The sequence below is a fragment of the Streptopelia decaocto genome (genome assembly GCF_964273445.1).
Source record: "Streptopelia decaocto genome assembly, chromosome: 26".
In the NCBI taxonomy this organism is placed as follows: Eukaryota; Metazoa; Chordata; class Aves; order Columbiformes; family Columbidae; genus Streptopelia; species Streptopelia decaocto.
The window spans coordinates 282,357-305,036 of NC_138681.1; the positions used below are offsets into that span (position 1 = coordinate 282,357).

At 51.6% G+C, this 22,680-nt stretch overlaps 8 protein-coding genes across 8 annotated transcripts; all 8 read right to left on the reverse strand.

The window, feature by feature from the left end:
• Positions 1-626: 626 nt before the first annotated feature.
• Positions 627-923, reverse strand: LOC309450228 (feather beta keratin; the record flags this gene model as incomplete). Its single annotated transcript, XM_082072960.1, has 1 exon — positions 627-923. One exon carries the CDS (start codon positions 921-923, stop codon positions 627-629), a length of 297 nt encoding a protein of 98 aa, XP_081929086.1.
• Positions 924-3,716: 2,793 nt separating this feature from the next.
• Positions 3,717-4,013, reverse strand: LOC309450229 (feather beta keratin-like; the record flags this gene model as incomplete). The annotated part of the gene is made up of 1 exon (XM_082072961.1): positions 3,717-4,013. One exon carries the CDS (start codon positions 4,011-4,013, stop codon positions 3,717-3,719), a length of 297 nt encoding a protein of 98 aa, XP_081929087.1.
• Positions 4,014-6,680: 2,667 nt separating this feature from the next.
• LOC309450230 (feather keratin B-4) lies at positions 6,681-6,977 on the reverse strand (the record flags this gene model as incomplete). The annotated part of the gene is made up of 1 exon (XM_082072962.1): positions 6,681-6,977. One exon carries the CDS (start codon positions 6,975-6,977, stop codon positions 6,681-6,683), a length of 297 nt encoding a protein of 98 aa, XP_081929088.1.
• Positions 6,978-9,785: 2,808 nt separating this feature from the next.
• Positions 9,786-10,082, reverse strand: LOC309450231 (feather keratin B-4; the record flags this gene model as incomplete). Its single annotated transcript, XM_082072963.1, has 1 exon — positions 9,786-10,082. One exon carries the CDS (start codon positions 10,080-10,082, stop codon positions 9,786-9,788), a length of 297 nt encoding a protein of 98 aa, XP_081929089.1.
• Positions 10,083-12,814: 2,732 nt separating this feature from the next.
• LOC309450232 (feather keratin B-4) lies at positions 12,815-13,111 on the reverse strand (the record flags this gene model as incomplete). Its single annotated transcript, XM_082072964.1, has 1 exon — positions 12,815-13,111. One exon carries the CDS (start codon positions 13,109-13,111, stop codon positions 12,815-12,817), a length of 297 nt encoding a protein of 98 aa, XP_081929090.1.
• A 2,806-nt stretch (positions 13,112-15,917) lies between these two features.
• On the reverse strand, positions 15,918-16,214 carry LOC309450233 (feather keratin B-4; the record flags this gene model as incomplete). Its single annotated transcript, XM_082072965.1, has 1 exon — positions 15,918-16,214. The coding sequence occupies one exon, from the start codon at positions 16,212-16,214 to the stop codon at positions 15,918-15,920; it is 297 nt and encodes a 98-aa protein (XP_081929091.1).
• Positions 16,215-18,924: 2,710 nt separating this feature from the next.
• LOC309450234 (feather keratin B-4) lies at positions 18,925-19,221 on the reverse strand (the record flags this gene model as incomplete). Its single annotated transcript, XM_082072966.1, has 1 exon — positions 18,925-19,221. One exon carries the CDS (start codon positions 19,219-19,221, stop codon positions 18,925-18,927), a length of 297 nt encoding a protein of 98 aa, XP_081929092.1.
• Positions 19,222-21,975: 2,754 nt separating this feature from the next.
• LOC309450235 (feather keratin B-4) lies at positions 21,976-22,272 on the reverse strand (the record flags this gene model as incomplete). Its single annotated transcript, XM_082072967.1, has 1 exon — positions 21,976-22,272. One exon carries the CDS (start codon positions 22,270-22,272, stop codon positions 21,976-21,978), a length of 297 nt encoding a protein of 98 aa, XP_081929093.1.
• Positions 22,273-22,680: the final 408 nt, after the last annotated feature.

Consider the following 22,680-nt stretch of genomic DNA (forward strand, 5'->3'; position numbering starts at 1 on the left):
CTGTTCAGTGCTTCATAAGAGTGTAAACAACACTGAAATTATTGTTATGAGGTTGATTGTGGTGATTACTCAATTCGCATTTTCCACTGAGATGGTACTCTGCAACGATTTCTGTATGGTGACACATTCCTCCCAGAGAGGTGGAAAAAACAGAAGGAAACAACAATGAAGCTCAAATTCAGATGCAACACCAGTTTAATGATAAAACATCAAGAAATATTCTGCAAATCACAGGAATACACATTTTTATATAGGGGAAAGAAGCCACTTAACCCATTCCAACGGAAATCAAGACTCTGCTTTTCCTTCTATCCTGAACAAAGAAAAAAAAATCAAAAACAAACAAACAAACAAAACAAACCAAACATGCCAAATCTTCAGAATCATTTGAAAGTAAAGCATCATGCCAAATAAAACTGAAATTCAAATGCAAGGAGAGTAATAAAAGATAGGAATTTAAAGAAGACATATTTTGACGACGTGTCCAGACAGCACTTTGCTTCCCACCCTGTTTTGCAAAAGGCTACAAGGGTGCTCAGCCCATCTGGAAACCCTGGCCAGCAGCTCCGTCCTCAGTCCGGCACCAGGCTTCCTGGTCAATGCAGCTCTGGACGTCCAGTCCGGCTTTAGCAGGGCAGGTACCTTCTGCCGCAGTAGCGGCCACCAAGGCCAGAGAGGTTGAAGCCCCCAGAGTTGATGGGCACTCCCTGCTCGCTCAGGATGCTGCCAACAGCAGCAGAGGTGGAGGATCCCACAGCGGTGTTCTGGGGGAAGGAGCTGAGGATGGGTCCGGGCAGGGTCACCACCACAGGAGACGGTTCAATGATCACCCGGGAGTCCTGGCACTGCCTGACACAGGGCTCGTTGCAGCTGTTGGCCAGAGGGGTTGGGCCACAGGGACGGCACAGGTCGTAGCAGGACATGGCTGCGGGATGGAGGTTCACCTGGGAGAGAGGGCAGGGAAAGCACAGGCGGCATGTGAGGTGCAGCCAGACAGCGTCCTTAGCAAGAGAAAAGGGACAGGTTTGGGAGAAGAGACAGACTGCATAGGGAGGAAGAGCCCGTTACCAGCCCCAGTCATAGAGGGGTCCCTGAAAACACAAAGATGAACTTATTGTACCACTCCCTGTTAGAAAGGAAAGAGAAGAGACAATGAGAGAAAGATAAAGGAACCCAGCTCTCAGCAAAAGCTACAGCAAGAAACAGACTCAACCAAGGCCAAGGAAAAACAGTAGAACAAAAGAAAGCAGACTAAATCAGAGGAGGTTGCAACTCACCTGTTCACCAAGGAGAAGGCAAGAGAAGTGGATGAGGCAGCATGCAGCTGGACAGGCTTTTATACAGCTCCACACTGCCCCAGGCCCAGAGCCACCCTTTCTGCATGTCATGTGTTTACCAACAAGCTCATCTTGCATGCAAAACATCACAATTAAAGAAATGGGGACTCTGCTTATGTTCCCTGCAATGCTGCCTTTTCATTTCCCTGTTCCTGACGCGTCCATTCAGCCACACAGGATCCTTTCAAGCTACAGTATTAGAAGCCAGTACGTTTTCAATACAAATTACACAGAAGTATTAGAAAAAAGATCACCATGCACAGTACCTGAGCAAGGAACATGCAGACACAGCAGGCAGGTGCAGCCCAGAGGCCAGCTCAGCCTCCAACTTTGTGGTGATGGAGCAGGACTGACAACAAGCAGCGCACTCAGTCCACACATCAGGAGCAGATCCAGTGAGGGTAACCTGGCCCAACAGAGCCCACTCATTGCTGACCAGAGCCATAACTCCCACACAGACCCCAGAAAAGTCTCAGAAATCAGTAGGTAACTTATGGTCCAGATCAATGGGACTCACAATCAGGCATAAGCAAATCTGCAGAACAACAGGAGGCTTACACTCCTGCCACCACATTTAAGAAAGGGCTCAGGGCCCAGGACATGAGCTTAAATAGAGCCCTGGGTCAGAGGGGAGAGGGAGGAGTATGAGCCCCCAGGTGAGGCTCATCAGGGCTACTGAGTGTTTTCTTCCTGAATTCAGGCCACTGATTTGTGAGAAGAGGAAGTCTCCTGTGCACCTGGGACTCAGGACACCAACTCATCTATCACAACAATGGTGGGGGAGGAATTCCTCCTTCAAGCAAGGAAGCTTACATTCATGGTATCAGTGCAAAATCTCTCTTTTCTTCTGATGCTCCTTTTAACCACATCCCTGCCCCAGAAAATCCACAGGTAGTCTTCTGGCACACCTTGAGTGTCTCGCAGTCAGTACACGTGGTGAAGGTCTGCCCAAAGGCTCCCATGCTCTGCCACGCCCCGCTCTTTCTGATCCCATGCTGCAGATGCTGCCATCTCTGCCTCGTATGATCTTTTCACCCTCTCTGTCTTCTGCTGTCAACTCAGCACAGCTCAGGACTGTAGATGCAGAGTGCCTTTCCCAAGGGCCTTCCTGCACCGCAGGGTACAGGGGGGCTGGTGACAGCGGCTGTCTTTCAAGGAAGACAGGGCTTTAGCTGTGGGGAATGACACCATAGGGGTTCTCACAGGGTGTGGGGAAACACAGGAGATGCCCCTTGCTCTACCTGAAGTAGGAGTGGGGTGCACGGGGCAAAATATCATCTGTGGAGGACTAGAGCATGTGGGAGGAAGGGATAGGCAGCTTCTACTCTCCTACATCACCAGCTATTATACATGACAACATAACACATGGGCAAGGTTACTTTCCTCCATGATATGTGTGGTCTTGAACTTCAGGGTAGAAAGGCAGGAATTCACAATGGCTGCATTCTGAAATGTATCTTTGTTTTGTTCATTCCATGTACAAGGGACATACTAAATGCCCTCAGTCATTGTCATGGGCCACAGGTCCTACAATCTCCCAAGCAGTGACTCTGCAGCTATTAATGGGTGAATAGTTCTGAAAGGCAGCTGAGGGACAAAAAAGAGATGGTCTGGAGAAAGAAGAGAAGGGATACATCATGTCTTTAGGCATCTCTTAAACAGCACACAACTCTTGACACCATGGAAAACATCACAGGAGTTTGCTGAGGGACACAAAACTCTGATGTTAAAGACAAAGGAATGTGGATGCCTTTGGATAGCTTTGTCATGTATAAAGGACAGTCTTAAACAGGTGATAATTCATTTGGACAACCCCTGCCATTTCTCCAAGATACTAATCAACAACAGTCCTTTGGCTAAACCATTATTTTGCCAGCCACTGCATCACATTTCACCCTGGAAAGCTTTGCTGGAAATCCCAAGACAGAAGGAACACGAGGAGGCACAAATTACAATGCATCATAATTTTAATAAGTCTAAAGAATAAAACAAAGAAGGGTATGGTGGAAGGGGCCCCATGCAGGCTGCTACAAGGGTAGCTGACAGTCAGACACCCCTTCACAGCAATGGGACACACGTCTTCCTCCAAGACACATAGAGGGAGCAGGAACCCTCTCAACATGATGTAGAATTTGCCGGTGGTGCAGGACAGCAGGAGACAACAGGGACTCATGATGTGGAGAAGAAAGGAGAAGAAAAAGACATCAGTTGGATGAGTTTCCAGACAGAACAGGCTGGCACCTTGATTCCCGCCCTCCTCTGCAGGAGGGCACAAGGATGATCAGCCCATCTGGAAACCATGGCCAGCAGCTCCGTCCTCAGTCCGACACCTGGCTTTGGGCTTCCTGGTCGATGCAGCTCTGGATGTCCAGTCCGGCCTTAGCAGGGCAAGTACCTTCTGCCGCAGTAACGGCCACCAAGGCCAGAGAGGTTGAAGCCCCCGGAGTTGATGGGCACTCCCTGCTCACTCAGGATGCTGCCAACAGCAGCGGAGGTGGAGGATCCCACAGCGGTGTTCTGGGGGAAGGAGCTGAGGATGGGTCCGGGCAGGGTCACCACCACAGGAGAGGGCTGGATCACCACCCGGGAGTCCTGGCACTGCCTGACACAGGGCTCGTTGCAGCTGTTGGCCAGAGGGGTTGGGCCACAGGGCTGGCACAGGTCGTAGCAGGACATGGCTGCGGGATGGAGGTTCACCTGGGAGAGAGGGCAGGGAAAGCACAGGCAGCATGTGAGGTGCAGCCGGACAGTGTTCTCGGAAAGGGAAAAGGCACAGGCTGGGGAGCAGGGACAGGCAGCATAGGGAGGAAGAGAGATGAAAGTGCCCCAGTTCCCAAGGATTCCCTGCAAAGAAACGCAAGGTCTTCTCCCACCTCCCATAGTAGTGGCAAGGAGCTGAGAGTCACAAAAACTAGCCAGTGTCAGAAGATGCTCTAACAAGTTCAGAAGCCGAACAGGAGAGCAAGAGAAAGGAAGAGAGAGGCAAAGGAGGTTGTACCTCACCTGTTCACCAAAGAGGAGAAGGCAAGAGAAGTGGATGAGGAGCCTAAAGTTGGACTGGCTTTTATACAGGTCCAGACTGCCCCAGGCCTGAGCCACCCTTTGTGCATGCCGTGTTTACCAACAAGCTCATCATGCATGCAAAGCATCACAATTAAAGAAATGGGGACGCTGCTTATGTTCCCTGCAATGCTGCCTTTTCATTTCCCTGTTCCTGACGTGTCCACTCAGCCACACAGGCTCCTTTCAAGTGACAGTATTAGAGGCCAAAATGTTTCCAGGCTCAACATAGGGTGATGCTGCAGCCAGTGATGAGGAGTGTTCTGCCTCATAGGGTGATGCCAGACTCCTGCCCTCCAGGGGCTCATTTCAAAGTGTTTCCTGACAAACGAGGCAGGTCTCCTCCTAAACCTGAGGCTTCGACCTGGACATACCCATGCAAGGGTCAATGCCATCAGTCGATCTCCCTCATGCAGCGCTCACTCACACTGTAGTAGGTATCCCCTTTCTAGGCTGGGCACCTCTGCTTTTGGGTTTTAGACTCTCTCTTAGATTGATGTTTGCCCTCAACATAAGCTTGCTAGGCTCTTTTTGCCATCTGCTTTCTCTCCTTCGTCCCTAGCTGCCTTAAGCAGCAGAGTACTACTGGTTAGGCACGAAGGCTGTTCCCCTCCCAGCGCTCTCTGCTGAACACCTCTGGTGAAGCTGGAGGCAGCCCAGTGAACAAGGCAGCCCAGCGTCCAAGGCACATGCTGGCCAATCCATACACGTCCCTCTTCCCGTCCCGGTCTTTGCCACAACTTCTGCCTTGGCCATCCAGACTGCTGGCACACCCGGCATGACCAAATACTCGGCATGTTTTCCACAGGACACCCAGCCCTGCTCAGCAGCAGACATGGTCCACACATCTGTGCAAGGACTGTTGGAGGAGCACGGCACGGAGTTGCCTTCTTCTCTACTGGAAGCATTGTCAGACTCACAGAAGCAAAGCATTGCCTCTGCAGTGGCAGGATGGAGGGCCTAAGAACTGAACTGGGAGGGTACAGCTCCCTCAGTCTCCACATTTTGAGGTCTTGTTTGAGGGACAAAAGGATCACTGTTTGGGACCTCTCCTGACACAGCCTGCTCAGCAGCTGAGTGGTAGTTCACTAGGAGTTACTGCACATCTGCTCCAGACTGGCATCCCTTCAGGACACAGTGACACACGCAGAAGGACTCCACAACACTGAAATGCTTCTGACCACAAGACTGCTCCAGTGGGGGGTAAAATGTTTTTCCTACTCCCTTCTAGACCTCATCAGATTTACCCAGATGTGTTGCTGACACAAAAATTCCCTTTCAGGTGACAGAGGACCATCCCTGTGTGTCAGTCCCACTCCCCTATCCATTTTACACACCCATGCTCAACTGATCCCTCTTGTGACAAAACCTAGCCAAGCACTCACATCTCCCTTTATGCACTTGACCTGGCTGCTACATGTCCCTGCATGTCCTTCAGGTCTCTGTCCAGTTCCAAGGTTTGGAAGAAGAGTTTGGATGAGAGAAGGGAAGGACATATTCTGAGTGGCAGCACGCAATCAGAGCCTTGGCCAGGTGGGTGTTAGCCTGCACAGAAACATCTCCCAGCAAGTTAATGGATTGCTTAATCAACTGGAAGCCGGTATCCCAATTCTTTTGTTGCTCAGTTGTCCCTGCAGGGGAGATCCTAGCCAGTCTTACTATACCCAGGCAAATCCACACACTTCAGCTGAACCATGTCTGTTTCAATGATTGTATCCCTTTAAGTTATTCAGATTCTACACAAAAGACAGGTCCACCATGGCCCCTTTTTCACTCAACCTCTTCCCCTCCATTGCATCACAATTCCCCCTGGACATCTTGGCTGGGTAACCCACAGGAAAGAACATGAGGAGTCTCAAATTACAATGCAGCATAAATTTTAATGAAATTGAAACATGAAACAAAGAAGGGCATGGAGGACAGGACCTGATGTGGGCTGCTACAAGGGCAGCTGACAGACACCACTTCACAGCAATTGGATGCATGTCTTTGTCCTACACACACTGGGCGAAGCTGATGAGCCTCTCAGCTTGTTTCAGAATGAACTCGTGGTACAGGACAGCATGACAAAACAGAGACTCATGATGTGGAGAACAAGACAGAAGAAGAAAAAGACACCAGTTGGCCGTGTTTCCAGACAGCACAGGCTGGCACTGTGCTTCCCCCCCTCCCTTGCAGAAGGGTAAGACAGTGATCAACCCCTCCAGAAACCCTGGCCAGCAGAGAAGTCCTCATTCCGGCACCTGGCTTTGCTCGATGCAGCTCTGGACGTCCAGCCCGGCTTTAGCAGGGCAGGTACCTTCTGCTGTAGGAACGGCCACCAAGGCCAGAGAGGTTGAAGCCCCCGGAGTTGATGGGCACTCCCTGCTCACTCAGGATGCTGCCAACAGCAGCGGAGGTGGAGGATCCCACAGCGGTGTTCTGGGGGAAGGAGCTGAGGATGGGTCCGGGCAGGGTCACCACCACAGGAGAGGGCTGGATCACCACCCGGGAGTCCTGGCACTGCCTGACACAGGGCTCGTTGCAGCTGTTGGCCAGAGGGGTTGGGCCACAGGGCTGGCACAGGTCGTAGCAGGACATGGCTGCGGGATGGAGGTTCACCTGGGAGACAGGGCAGGGAAAGCACAGGCAGCATGTGAGGTGCAGCCAGACAGTGTTCTTGGGAAGGGAAAAGGCACAGGCTGGGGAGCAGGGACAGGCAGCTTACAAAGAAAGTATGAATAAAGTGCCCCAGTTCCCAAGGGTTCCCTGCAAAGAAACTCAGGGTCATCTCCCACCTCCCATAGTAGTGGCAAGGAGCTGAGAGTCACAAAAACTAGCCAGTGTCAGAAGAAGCTCTAACAAGTTCAGAAGCCAAACAGGAGAGCAAGAGAAAGAAGGAGAGAGGCAAAGGAGGTTGAAACTCACCTGTTCACCAAAGAGCAGAAGGCAAGAGAAGTGGATGAGGAGCCTAGGGTTGGACTGGCTTTTATACAGATCCACAGTGCCCCAGGCCCAGAGCCACCCTTTTTGCATGTCATGTGTTTACAAACAAGCTCATCTTGCATGCAAAACATCACAATTAAAGAAATGGGGACGCTGTTAATGTTCCCTGCAATGCTGCCTTTTCATTTCCCTGTTCCTGACCTGTCCATTCAGCCACACAGGATCCTTTCAAGCTACAGTATTAGAGGCCAGTATGTTTTCAATATAAATTACACAGAAGTATTAGAAAAATTATCACCATGCACAGTACCTGAGCAAGGAACATGCAGACACAGCAGGCAGGTGCAGCCCAGAGGCCAGCTCAGCCTCCAACTTTGTGGTGATGGAGCAGGACTGACAACAAGCAACGCACTCAGTCCACACATCAGGAGCAGATCCAGTGAGGGTAACCTGGCCCAACAGAGCCCACTCATTGCTGACCAGAGCCATAACTCCCACACAGACCCCAGAAAAGTCTCAGAAATCAGTAGGTAACTTATGGTCCAGACCAATGGGACTCACAATCAGGCATAAGCAAATCTGCAGAACAACAGGAGGCTTACACTCCTGCCACCACATTTAAGAAAGGGCTCAGGGCCCAGGACATGAGCTTAAATAGAGCCCTGGGTCAGAGGGGAGAGGGAGGAGTATGAGCCCCCAGGTGAGGCTCATCAGGGCTACTGAGTGTTTTCTTCCTGAATTCAGGCCACTGATTTGTGAGAAGAGGAAGTCTCCTGTGCACCTGGGACTCAGGACACCAACTCATCTATCATAACAATGGTGGGGGAGGAATTCCTCCTTCAAGCAAGGAAGCTTACATTCATGGTATCAGTGCAAAATCTCTCTTTTCTTCTGATGCTCCTTTTAACCACATCCCTGCCCCAGAAAATCCACAGGTAGTCTTCTGGCACACCTTGAGTGTCTCGCAGTCAGTACACGTGGTGAAGGTCTGCCCAAAGGCTCCCATGCTCTGCCACGCCCCGCTCTTTCTGATCCCATGTTGCAGATGCTGCCATCTCTGCCTTGTATGATCTTTTCACCCTCCCTGTCTTCTGCTGTCAACTCAGCACAGCTCAGGACTGTAGATGCAGAGTGCCTTTCCCAGGGGCCTTCCTGCACCGCAGGGTACAGGGGGGCTGGTGACAGCGGCTGTCTTTCAAGGAAGACAGGGCTTTAGCTGTGGGGAATGACACCATAGGGGTTCTCACAGGGTGTGGGAAAACACAGGAGATGCCCCTTGCTCTACCTGAAGTAGGAGTGGGGTGCACGGGGCAAAATATCATCTGCAGAGGACTAGAGCATGTGGGAGGAAGGGATAGGCAGCTTATCCCCTGCGGCAGAACTAGCCACTGTGTTCTCAATGAGCTGACCACACCAAATACATGACAACTCCACACATGAGTAAATGTACTTCTTCCCTGATGTCACCGGTCTTGCTGTTCATGGCTGGAAGGCAGGAAGAAACAATGGCTGTATCCTGGAACATTTCTTTCTTTGCTTTCTCTGGTTTTAAAGGCACAGAAAGATGCTTCATATGTGCACTCACTGCAGTATTGTGGGTCAGAGGTCATGCAAGGTGCCAACTGTGATTCTGCACTGCTGCCAACATTGCTCAGTCATTCAGAAAGGGGTCTGGAGGTACAAAGAGACAGTCTGGGGACAGAAGTGAAGGAACAAAACACTTTGGCAATCTGTCACATACAACACCCATCTTGGAGCCATGGAAACCATCACTGGGCTGGATGAGAGACACAGGATGTCTGGTATTCAGGCCCAAATGATGTGGGTGGTTTGGATGGCTTAATCTCATAGAAAAGGGAGTCCCTAGCCAGTGATCATTTCCATGGGACTGCAGTCCTCTGTATCCCCCAAGACAACGACACACATTTAGCTATGCCTTTACCCTGTGTACCATCACTTTTTAACCTGGACATCTTTGATGGGCATCCAAGGAAGGAAAGAACACAAGGAGACTCAAATTACAATGCAGCATAAACTTTAATAAGTCTAAAGAATTTAAAAGTGCAGCGCATGGTGAAAGGGACCTTGTGCAAGCTGCTACAAGGGCAGCTGAAAGTCAGGCACCCCTTCACAGCAATGGGACATGTTTCTTCCTTCCACACACATGGGGAGAGGATGAAGAGTAGGACTCCTGCTCAGCTTGTTTCAAGATGAAACGGTAGCACAGAACAACAATAGACAACAGGGACTCGTGATGCAGAGAAGAAAGCAGCAGAAGAAGAAGACATCAGTTGGCTGTGTTTCCAGACAGGACAGGCTGGCACCTTGATTCCCTCCCTCCTCTGCAGGAGGTCAAGATGGTACTCAGCCCATCTGGAAACCCTGGCCAGCAGCTCCGTCCTCAGTCCGGCACATGGATTTGGGCTTCCTGGTCGATGCACTCACTGAACGTCCAGTCCAGCTTTAGCAGGGCAAGTACCTTCTGCTGTAGGAACGGCCACCAAGGCCAGAGAGGTTGAAGCCCCCGGAGTTGATGGGCACTCCCTGCTCACTCAGGATGCTGCCAACAGCAGCGGAGGTGGAGGATCCCACAGCGGTGTTCTGGGGGAAGGAGCTGAGGATGGGTCCGGGCAGGGTCACCACCACAGGAGAGGGCTGGATCACCACCCGGGAATCCTGGCACTGCCTGACACAGGGCTCGTTGCAGCTGTTGGCCAGAGGGGTTGGGCCACAGGGCTGGCACAGGTCGTAGCAGGACATGGCTGCAGGATGGAGGTTCACCTGGGAGAGAGGGCAGGGAAAGCACAGGCAGCATGTGAGGTGCAGCCGGACAGTGTTCTCGGGAAGGGAAAAGGCACAGACTGGGGAGCAGGGACAGGCAGCATAGGGAGGAAGAGAGATGAAAGTGCCCCAGTTCCCAAGGGGGCCCTAGAAACATCGTCAAGACCTTCTTGCACCTTTCTCCACTGTGGCAAGGAGAACGGAGATGCTGGGAGCAGAATCAAGGAGCAAGGCTAACAGAAAAGCTACATCAAGAAAAAGACCCAGGTAAGGCCAAAAGACAGAGGAGAACAAGAGAAAGACTGAGGCAAAGGAGGCTGCAACTCACCTGTGCACCAAAGAGGAGAAGGCAAGAGAAGTGGATGAGGAGCCTAAAGTTGGACTGGCTTTTATACGGGTCCAGACTGCCCCAGGCCCAGAGCCACCCTTTGTGCATGTCATGTGTTTACCAACAAGCTCATCTTGCATGCAAAGTATCACAATTAAAGAAATGGGGACGCTGCTTATGTTCCCTGCAATGCTGCCTTTTCATTTCCCTGTTCCTGACGTGTCCACTCAGCCACACAGGCTCCTTTCAAGTGACAGTATTAGAGGCCAAAATGTTTCCAGGCAAGTGACTGCTCAACATGGGGTGATGCTGCAGCCAGTGATGAGGAGTGTTCTGCCTCATAGGGTGATGCCAGACTCCTGCCCTCCAGGGGCTCATTTCAAAGTGTTTCCTGACAAACGAGGCAGGTCTCCTCCTAAACCTGAGGCTTCGACCTGGACATACCCATGCAAGGGTCAATGCCATCAGTCGATCTCCCTCATGCAGCGCTCACTCACACTGTAGTAGGTATCCCCTTTCTAGGCTGGGCACCTCTGCTTTTGGGTTTTAGACTCTCTCTTAGATTGATGTTTGCCCTCAACATAAGCTTGCTAGGCTCTTTTTGCCATCTGCTTTCTCTCCTTCATCCCTAGCTGCCTTAAGCAGCAGAGTACTACTGGTTAGGCACGAAGGCTGTTCCCCTCCCAGCGCTCTCTGCTGAACACCTCTGGTGAAGCTGGAGGCAGCCCAGTGAACAAGGCAGCCCAGCGTCCAAGGCACATGCTGGCCAATCCATACACCTCCCTCTTCCTGTCCCTGTCTTTGCCACAACTTCTGCCTTGGCCATCCAGACTGCTGGCACACCCGGCATGACCAAATACTCGGCACGTTTTCCACAGGACACCCAGCCCTGCTCAGCAGCAGACATGGTCCACACGTCTGTGCAAGGACTGTTGGAGGAGCACGGCACAGAGTTGCCTTCTTCTCTACTGGAAGCATTGTCAGACTCACAGAAGCAAAGCATTGCCTCTGCAGGACAAGGGCACGGGATGGAGGGCCTAAGAACTGAACTGGGAGGGTACAGCTCCCTCAGTCTCCACATTTTGAGGTCTTGTTTGAGGGACAAAAGGATCACTGTTTGAGACCTCTCCTGACACAGCCTGCTCAGCAGCTGAGTGGTAGTTCACTAGGAGTTACTGCACATCTGCTCCAGACTGGCATCCCTTCAGGACACAGTGACACATGCAGAAGGACTCCACAACACAGAGTGCGTCTGCCCACAACATTGCTCTTTTGTGAGCAAATATGACTTTCCTGCTTCCTCCTAGTGTCCACAGAGTTTCCTGGACTTGCCACCGCCACTATCCATCCCCTTCTGGTGACAGAGGACCTTCCCTGTGTGTCCATCCCTCTCCCTACACATTTTAAACACCCATGCACAGCCCATCCCTACTGTGAAAAAACCTAGCCAAGCACCCTCATCTCCTTTTATGCAGTTCACCTGGCTTCCATATACCACTTCAACTCCTCTGGGACTTCCTCCAGTTCCAGGGTTTGGAAGAAGTGCTTGGATGAGAAAAGAGAAGGACACAATCCAAGTGATAACACGCAATCAGAGCCTTAGAAAGGTGGGTCTTGGCTTGCAGAGAAATGTCTTCCAGCAGGTTAATGGCTTGCCTCATCAACTGGAACCCAGTATCCAGATTCACATGTTGCTCACATATCCCTTGGGAGAGCTCCTAGCCACCCTTCCCAGTCTCAGACACTACCACACACCCTTCCACTGCTGCATGTCTCTTCCAATGACTGTGGCCCTTGAGGGTACTCAGCTCCTCTAAGCATGAGGAAGGTCCACCATAGCCTCTTATTCATCCACCCACTTGCCCCCGCATTGCTTCACTTTTCACCCGTTCAGCTTGGCTTGGCACCCCAGGAGGGAAGGAACATGAGGAGTCTCAACTCACAATGCAACATAAATTTTAATGAGTCTAAAGAATGAAACAAAGAAGGGCATGATGGAAGGGACCCCATGCAGGCTGCTACAAGGGCAGCTGACAGTCAGACACCCCTTCACAGCAGTGGGTCACATGTCTTCCTGCTACGCACATAGGGAGAGGATGATGGCTGGGAGGCCTCTCAGCTTGCTGCAGGGTGAAATGATGGCATAGGACAGCAGGAGAAAACAGGGACTCATGATGCAGGGAAGAAAACAGCTGAAGAAGACGACATCAGTTGGCCATTTTTTCCAGACAGCAAGGGCTGGTACCTTGATTCCCCTACCATTTTGCAGGAGGGCACAAGGATGATCAGTCCATCTGGAACCCCAGACCAGTAGATCCGTCCTCAATCCAGCACCAGACCTTGGGCTTCCTGGTCAATGCAGCTCTGGATGTCCAGCCCGGCTTTAACAGGGCAGGTACCTTCTGCTGTAGGAACGGCCACCAAGGCCAGAGAGGTTGAAGCCCCCGGAGTTGATGGGCACTCCCTGCTCACTCAGGATGCTGCCAACAGCAGCGGAGGTGGAGGATCCCACAGCGGTGTTCTGGGGGAAGGAGCTGAGGATGGGTCCGGGCAGGGTCACCACCACAGGAGAGGGCTGGATCACCACCCGGGAATCCTGGCACTGCCTGACACAGGGCTCGTTGCAGCTGTTGGCCAGAGGGGTTGGGCCACAGGGCTGGCACAGGTCGTAGCAGGACATGGCTGCGGGATGGAGGTTCACCTGGGAGAGAGGGCAGGGAAAGCACAGGCAGCATGTGAGGTGCAGCCAGACAGTGTTCTCGGAAAGGGAAAAGGCACAGGCTGGGGAGCAGGGACAGGCTGCATAGGGAGGAAGAGAGATGAAAGTGCCCCTGTTCCCAAGGATTCCCTGCAAAGAAACTCAGGGTCATCTCCCACCTCCCATAGTAGTGGCAAGGAGCTGAGAGTCACAAAAACTAGCCAGTGTCAGAAGATGCTCTAACAACTTCAGAAGCCAAACAGGAGAGCAAGAGAAAGGAAGAGAGAGGCAAAGAGGTTGTACCTCACCTGTTCACCAAAGAGGAGAAGGCAAGAGAAGTGGATGGGGAGCCTGAAGTTGGACTGGCTTTTATACAGATCCAGAGTGCCCCAGGCCCAGAGCCACCCTTTGTGCATGTCATGTGTTTAACAACAAGCTCATCTTGCATGCAAAGCATCACAATTAAAGAAATGGGGAATCTACTTATGTTCCCTGCAATGCTGCCTTTTCATTTCCCTGTTCCTGACCTGTCCATTCAGCCACACAGGATCCTTTCAAGCTACAGTATTAGAGGCCAGTACGTTTTCAATACAAATTACACAGAAATATTAAAAAAATGATCAGCATGCACAGTACCTGAGCAAGGAACATGCAGACACAGCAGGCAGGTGCAGCCCAGAGGCCAGCTCAGCCACCAACTTTGTGATGATGGAGCAGGACTGACAACAAGCAGCGCACTAGTCCACACATCAGGAGCAGATCCAGTGAGGGTAACCTGGCCCAACAGAGCCCACTCATTGCTGACCAGAGCCATAACTCCCACACAGACCCCAGAAAAGTCTCAGAAATCAGTAGGTAACTTATGGTCCAGATCAATGGGACTCACAATCAGGCATAAGTAAATCTGCAGAACAACAGGAGGCTTACACTCCTGCCACCACAGTTAGGAAAGGGCTCAGAGCCCAGGACATGAGCTTAAATAGAGCCCTGGGTCAGAGGGGAGAGGGAGGAGTATGAGCCCCCAGGTGAGGCTCATCAGGGCTACTGAGTGTTTTCTCCCTGAATTCAGGCCACTGATTTGTGAGAAGAGGAAGTCTCCTGTGCACCTGGGACTCAGGACACCAACTCATCTATCATAACAATGGTGGGGGAGGAATTCCTCCTTCAAGCAAGGAAGCTTACATTCATGGTATCAGTGCAAAATCTCTCTTTTCTTCTGATGCTCCTTTTAACCACATCCCTGCCCCAGAAAATCCACAGGTAGTCTTCTGGCACACCTTGAGTGTCTCGCAGTCAGTACACGTGGTGAAGGTCTGCCTGAAGGCTCCCATGCTCTGCCACGCCCCGCTCTTTCTGATCCCATGCTGCAGATGCTGCCATCTCTGCCTCGTATGATCTTTTCACCCTCCCTGTCTTCTGCTGTCAACTCAGCACAGCTCAGGACTGTAGATGCAGAGTGCCTTTCCCAAGGGCCTTCCTGCACCGCAGGGTACAGGGGGGCTGGTGACAGCGGCTGTCTTTCAAGGAAGACAGGGCTTTAGCTGTGGGGAATGACACCATAGGGGTTCTCACAGGGTGTGGGAAAACACAGGAGATGCCCCTTGCTCTACCTGAAGTAGGAGTGGGGTGCACGGGGCAAAATATCATCTGCAGAGGACTAGAGCATGTGGGAGGAAGGGATAGGCAGCTTATCCCCTGCGGCAGAACTAGCCACTGTGTTCTCAATGAGCTGACCACACCAAATACATGACAACTCCACACATGAGTAAATGTACTTCTTCCCTGATGTCACCGGTCTTGCTGTTCATGGCTGGAAGGCAGGAAGAAACAATGGCTGTATCCTGGAACATTTCTTTCTTTGCTTTCTCTGGTTTTAAAGGCACAGAAAGATGCTTCATATGTGCACTCACTGCAGTATTGTGGGTCAGAGGTCATGCAAGGTGCCAACTGTGATTCTGCACTGCTGCCAACATTGCTCAGTCATTCAGAAAGGGGTCTGGAGGTACAAAGAGACAGTCTGGGGACAGAAGTGAAGGAACAAAACACTTTGGCAATCTGTCACATACAACACCCATCTTGGAGCCATGGAAACCATCACTGGGCTGGATGAGAGACACAGGATGTCTGGTATTCAGGCCCAAATGATGTGGGTGGTTTGGATGGCTTAATCTCATAGAAAAGGGAGTCCCTAGCCAGTGATCATTTCCATGGGACTGCAGTCCTCTGTATCCCCCAAGACAATGACACACATTTAGCTATGCCTTTACCCTGTGTACCATCACTTTTTAATCTGGGCATCTTTGATGGGCATCCAAGGAAGGAAAGAACACAAGGAGACTCAAATTACAATGCAGCATAAACTTTAATAAGTCTAAAGAATTTAAAAGTGCAGCACATGGTGAAAGGGACCTTGTGCAAGCTGCTACAAGGGCAGCTGAAAGTCAGGCACCCCTTCACAGCAATGGGACATGTTTCTTCCTTCCACACACATGGGGAGAGGATGAAGAGTAGGACTCCTGCTCAGCTTGTTTCAAGACGAAACGGTAGCACAGAACAACAATAGACAACAGGGACTCGTGATGCAGAGAAGAAAGCAGCAGAAGAAGAAGACATCAGTTGGCTGTGTTTCCAGACAGAACAGGCTGGCACCTTGATTCCTTCGCTTCCCTGCAGGAGGTCAAACTGGTACTCAGCCCATCTGGAAACCCTGGCCAGCAGCTCCGTCCTCAGTCCGGCACATGGATTTGGGCTTCCTGGTCGATGCACTCACTGAACGTCCAGTCCGGCTTTAGCAGGGCAGGTACCTTCTGCTGTAGGAACGGCCACCAAGGCCAGAGAGGTTGAAGCCCCCGGAGTTGATGGGCACTCCCTGCTCACTCAGGATACTGCCAACAGCAGCGGAGGTGGAGGATCCCACAGCGGTGTTCTGGGGGAAGGAGCTGAGGATGGGTCCGGGCAGGGTCACCACCACAGGAGAGGGCTGGATCACCACCCGGGAATCCTGGCACTGCCTGACACAGGGCTCGTTGCAGCTGTTGGCCAGAGGGGTTGGGCCACAGGGCTGGCACAGGTCGTAGCAGGACATGGCTGCGGGATGGAGGTTCACCTGGGAGAGAGGGCAGGGAAAGCACAGGCAGCATGTGAGGTGCAGCCGGACAGTGTTCTCGGGAAGAGAAAAGGCACAGGCTGGGGAGCAGGGACAGGCTGCATAGGGAGGAAGAGAGATGAAAGTGCCCCAGTTCCCAAGGGGGCCCTAGAAACATCGTCAAGACCTTCTTGCACCTTTCTCCATTGTGGCAAGGAGAACGGAGATGCTGGGAGCAGAATCAAGGAGCAAGGCTAACAGAAAAGCTACATCAAGAAAAAGACCCAGGTAAGGCCAAAAGACAGAGGAGAACAAGAGAAAGACTGAGGCAAAGGAGGCTGCAACTCACCTGTGCACCAAAGAGGAGAAGGCAAGAGAAGTGGATGAGGAGCCTAAAGTTGGACTGGCTTTTATACAGATCCAGACTGCCCCAGGCCCAGAGCCACCCTTTGTGCATGTCATGTGTTTACCAACAAGCTCATCTTGCATGCAAAGCATCACAATTAAAGAAATGGGGACGCTGCTTATGTTCCCTGCAATGCTGCCTTTTCATTTCCCTGTTCCTGACGTGTCCACTCAGCCACACAGGCTCCTTTCAAGTGACAGTATTAGAGGCCAAAATGTTTCCAGGCAAGTGACTGCTCAACATAGGGTGATGCTGCAGCCAGTGATGAGGAGTGTTCTGCCTCACAAGGTGATGCCAGACTCCTGCCCTCCAGGGGCTCATTTCAAAGTGTTTCCTGACAAACGAGGCAGGTCTCCTCCTAAACCTGAGGCTTCGACCTGGACATACCCATGCAAGGGTCAACGCCATCAGTCGCTCTCCCTCATGCGGTGCTCACTCACACTGTAGTAGGTACCCCCTTTCTAGGCTGGGCACCTCTGCTTTTGGGTTTTAGACTCTCTCTTAGATTGATGTTTGCCCTCAACATAAGCTTGCTAGGCTCTTTTTGCCATCTGCTTTCTCTCCTTCATCCCTAGCTGCCTTAAGCAGCAGAGTACTACTGGTTAGGCACGAAGGCTGTTCCCCTCCCAGCACTCTCTGCTGAACACCTCTGGTGAAGCTGGAGGCAGCCCAGTGAACAAGGTAGCCCAGTGTCCAAGGCACATGCTGGCCAATCCATACACGTCCCTCTTCCTGTCCCTGTCTTTGCCACAACTTCTGCCTTGGCCATCCAGACTGCTGGCACACCCGGCATGACCAAATGCTCGGCACACTATCCACAGGACACCCAGCCCTGCTCAGCAGCAGACATGGTCCACACGTCTGTGCAAGGACTGTTGGAGGAGCACGGCACGGAGTTGCCTTCTTCTCTACTGGAAGCATTGTCAGACTCACAGAAGCAAAGCATTGCCTCTGCAGGACAAGGGCATGGGATGGAGGGCCTAAGAACTGAACTGGGAGGGTACAGGTCCCTCAGTCTCCACATTTTGAGGTCTTGTTTGAGGGACAAAAGGATCACTGTTTGGGACCTCTCCTGACACAGCCTGCTCAGCAGCTGAGTGGTAGTTCACTAGGAGTTACTGCACATCTGCTCCAGACTGGCATCCCTTCAGGACACAGTGACACACGCAGAAGGACTCCACAACACTGAAATGCTTCTGACCACAAGACTGCTCCAGTGGGGGGTAAAATGTTTTTCCTACTCCCTTCTAGACCTCATCAGATTTACCCAGATGTGTTGCTGACACAAAAATTCCCTTTCAGGTGACAGAGGACCATCCCTGTGTGTCAGTCCCACTCCCCTATCCATTTTACACACCCATGCTCAACTGATCCCTCTTGTGACAAAACCTAGCCAAGCACTCACATCTCCCTTTATGCACTTGACCTGGCTGCTACATGTCCCTGCATGTCCTTCAGGTCTCTGTCCAGTTCCAAGGTTTGGAAGAAGAGTTTGGATGAGAGAAGGGAAGGACATATTCTGAGTGGCAGCACGCAATCAGAGCCTTGGCCAGGTGGGTGTTAGCCTGCACAGAAACATCTCCCAGCAAGTTAATGGATTGCTTAATCAACTGGAAGCCATTATCCAAATTCCCTTGTTGTTCAGATGTCCCTGGGGGGAGATCCTAGCCAATCTTACTATACCCAGGCAAATCCACACACTTCAACTGAACCATGTCTGTTTCAATGATTGTATCCCTTTAAGTTATTCAGATTCTACACAAAAGACAGGTCCACCATGGCCCCTTTTTCACTCAACCTCTTCCCCTCCATTGCATCACATTTCCCCCTGGACATCTTGTCTGGGTAACCCACAAGGAAAGGAACATGAGGAGTCTTAAATTACAATGCAGCATAAATTTTAATGAAATTGAAACATGAAACAAAGAAGGGCATGGAGGACAGGACCTGATGTGGGCTGCTACAAGGGCAGCTGACAGACACCACTTCACAGCAATTGGATGCATGTCTTTGTCCTACACACACTGGGTGAAGCTGATGAGCCTCTCAGCTTGTTTCAGAATGAACTCGTGGTACAGGACAGCATGACAAAACAGAGACTCATGATGTGGAGAACAAGACAGAAGAAGAAAAAGACACCAGTTGGCCGTGTTTCCAGACAGCACAGGCTGGCACTGTGCTTCCCCCCCTCCCTTGCAGAAGGGCAAGACAGTGATCAACCCCTCCAGAAACCCTGGCCAGCAGAGAAGTCCTCATTCCGGCACCTGGCTTTGCTCGATGCAGCTCTGGACGTCCAGCCCGGCTTTAGCAGGGCAGGTACCTTCTGCTGTAGGAACGGCCACCAAGGCCAGAGAGGTTGAAGCCCCCGGAGTTGATGGGCACTCCCTGCTCACTCAGGATGCTGCCAACAGCAGCGGAGGTGGAGGATCCCACAGCGGTGTTCTGGGGGAAGGAGCTGAGGATGGGTCCGGGCAGGGTCACCACCACAGGAGAGGGCTGGATCACCACCCGGGAGTCCTGGCACTGCCTGACACAGGGCTCGTTGCAGCTGTTGGCCAGAGGGGTTGGGCCACAGGGCTGGCACAGGTCGTAGCAGGACATGGCTGTGGGATGGAGGTTCACCTGGGAGAGAGGGCAGGGAAAGCACAGGCAGCATGTGAGGTGCAGCCGGACAGTGTTCTCGGGAAGAGAAAAGGCACAGGCTGGGGAGCAGGGACAAGCTGCATAGGGAGGAAGAGAGATGAAAGTGCCCCAGTTCCCAAGGATTCCCTGCAAAGAAACCCAAGGTCTTCTCCTACCTTCCATGGTGGTGGCAAGGAGCTGAGAGTCACAAAAATGCTAAAGGAGCAAGCATGTCAGAAGAAGCTATACCTCAGTCAGAAGACAAAGTAGAGAACAAGAGAAGGAGAAGAGTGAGGCAAAGGAGGTTGTAACTCACCTGTTCACCAAAGAGGAGAAGGCAAGAGAAGTGGATGAGGAGCCTAAAGTTGGACTGGCTTTTATACAGATCCAGACTGCCCCAGGCCCAGAGCCACCCTTTGTGCATGTCATGTGTTTACCAACAAGCTCATCTTGCATGCAAAGTATCACAATTAAAGAAATGGGGACGCTGCTTATGTTCTCTGCAATGCTGCCTTCTCATTTCCCCATTCATGACCTGTCCATTCAGCCAGACAAGCTACTTTCAAGCAATAGTATCAGAAACATAAATATTTCTAGGTGAAATGACACAGAAGTAAAAGACGAATAATCACCATGCACATTACCTGAGGAAGGAAACGCAGACACAGCAGGCAGGCGCAGCCCAGAGGCCAGCTCAGCCTCCAACTTTGTGGTGATGGAACAGGACTGACAACAGCAGCACACTCAGTCCACCCATCAGGACCAGATCTAATGATGGATCCCACTCATTGCTGACCAGAGCAATAAATCCCACGCAGACCAAGAAAAGTCTCAGAAATCAATGGGATAAGCAAATCTATGAAGCAACAGGAGGCTTACACTCCTGCCACCAACCTGAAGAAAGATCTAAGGGCTCAGGACAGACCTTAAATAGAGCCCTGGGTCAGAGGGGAGTAGTGAGAGCCTCCAGGTGAGGCTCATGAAGGGCACTGAGTCTTGTTCCTGAATTCAGGCCACTGATTTGTGAGAAGAGGAAGTCTTCTGTGCACCTGGGACTCAGGACACCGGCTCCAACTATCACAACAATGGTGGGGGAGGAATTCCTCCTTCAAGCAAGGAAGCTTACATTCATGGTATCAGTGCAAAATCTCTCTTTTATTCTGATGCTCCTTTTAACCACATCCCTGCCCCAGAAAATCCACAGGTAGTCTTCTGGCACACCTTGAGTGTCTCGCAGTCAGTACACGTGGTGAAGGTCTGCCCAAAGGCTCCCATGCTCTGCCACGCCCTGCTCTTTCTGATCCCATGCTGCAGATGCTGCCATCTCTGCCTCGTATGATCTTTTCACCCTCCCTGTCTTCTGCTGTCAACTCAGCACAGCTCAGGACTGTAGATGCAGAGTGCCTTTCCCAGGGGCCTTCCTGCACCGCAGGGTACAGGGGGGCTGGTGACAGCGGCTGTCTTTCAAGGAAGACAGGGCTTTACCTGTCTGGAAATGCAGTGCAGGGATTTCTACAGTGTAGGATAGAGCATTGCAGGTGCCCAACACTCTACCTGAAGCAGGACAGGAGGACATGGGTCAAAATATCACCTGTAGAACACTGAAGTATAGAGGAGGAAGTTATAGGCAGCTTGTCGTGTCCAGCAGGACCAACCACCATGTCCCAGTGCAATTTATCACAACAGCTACATGCCAACCCCACACATGAGCAAAGTTACTTCCCTCCCTGATGTCACTGGTCTTGCAGTTCAGGGCAGAAAGGTAGAAAGACACAGTAGCTGCATCATGGAATGTTTGTTTCCTTTCACTAGTTGAAAAGGGACAGATAGAGTTATTCTTAAGTGCCCTTACTTCAGTTTCATGTGTATCACTGGTCATGTGAACTGCCAAATGTGATTCTGCACCTTGGCTAGTATCACTGAGAACTACAGAAGGAGGTCTAGGCATACAGAGAGATGGTCTGGGGAGAGAAGTAAAGGAATACACCTCTTTGGCAATTTTTTGCACACCACACTCATCTTGGAGCCATGGGGAGCATCACTGAGTTTTCACAAGAGACACAAGAAGTCTGGTATTCAGGCCAAAGTGATGTGGGTGCTTTTGGATGCCTTTGTCACATGAAAAAGGCAGTCCCTACCTGGTGATCATTTAGGTGCAACTACCAGCAGAATCCACCAAGGTACTTATTCAACATCACACATTTAGCTATGTCATTACGATGCATAGCATCATCTTTCACCCAGGACAGCTTAGCTGGGCATCCCAAGAGGGAAGGAACGCAAGGAGACTCAAATTACAATGCAGCATAAATTTTAATGAGTCTAAAGAATGAAACAGTGCAGTGCATGGTGAAAGGGACCTGTGCAGGCTGCTACAAGGGCAGCTGACAGTCAGACAGGCCTTTACAGCATTAAGACACAAGTTTTCCTTCCACACGCATGGGGAGAGAATGACGAGGAGCCTCTCAGCTTGATTCAGGATGAACCCAGGGCACAGAACAGCAAGAGACAAGAGGGACTCATGAGGCACAGAAGAAAGCAGCTGAAGAAGACGACATAAGTTGGCTGTGTTTCCAGACAGAACAGGCTGGCACCTTGATTCCCTCCCTCTCATGTAGGTGGTCAAGATGGTACTCAGCCCATCTGGAAACCCTGGCCAGCAGCTCCGTCCTCAGTCCAGCACCTGGCTTTGGGCTTCCTGGTCGATGCACTCACTGAACGTCCAGTCCGGCTTTAGCAGGGCAGGTACCTTCTGCTGTAGGAACGGCCACCAAGGCCAGAGAGGTTGAAGCCCCCGGAGTTGATGGGCACTCCCTGCTCACTCAGGATGCTGCCAACAGCAGCGGAGGTGGAGGATCCCACAGCGGTGTTCTGGGGGAAGGAGCTGAGGATGGGTCCGGGCAGGGTCACCACCACAGGAGAGGGCTGGATCACCACCCGGGAATCCTGGCACTGCCTGACACAGGGCTCGTTGCAGCTGTTGGCCAGAGGGGTTGGGCCACAGGGCTGGCACAGGTCGTAGCAGGACATGGCTGCGGGATGGAGGTTCACCTGGGAGAGAGGGCAGGGAAAGCACAGGCAGCATGTGAGGTGCAGCCAGACAGTGTTCTCGGGAAGAGAAAAGGCACAGGCTGGGGAGCAGGGACAAGCTGCATAGGGAGGAAGAGAGATGAAAGTGCCCCAGTTCCCAAGGATTCCCTGCAAAGAAACGCAAGGTCTTCTCCCACCTCCCATAGTAGTGGCAAGGAGCTGAGAGTCACAAAAACTAGCCAGTGTCAGAAGATGCTCTAACAACTTCAGAAGCCAAACAGGAGAGCAAGAGAAAGGAAGAGAGAGGCAAAGGAGGTTGTACCTCACCTGTTCACCAAAGAGGAGAAGGCAAGAGAAGTGGATGAGGAGCCTAAAGTTGGACTGGCTTTTATACAGATCCAGACTGCC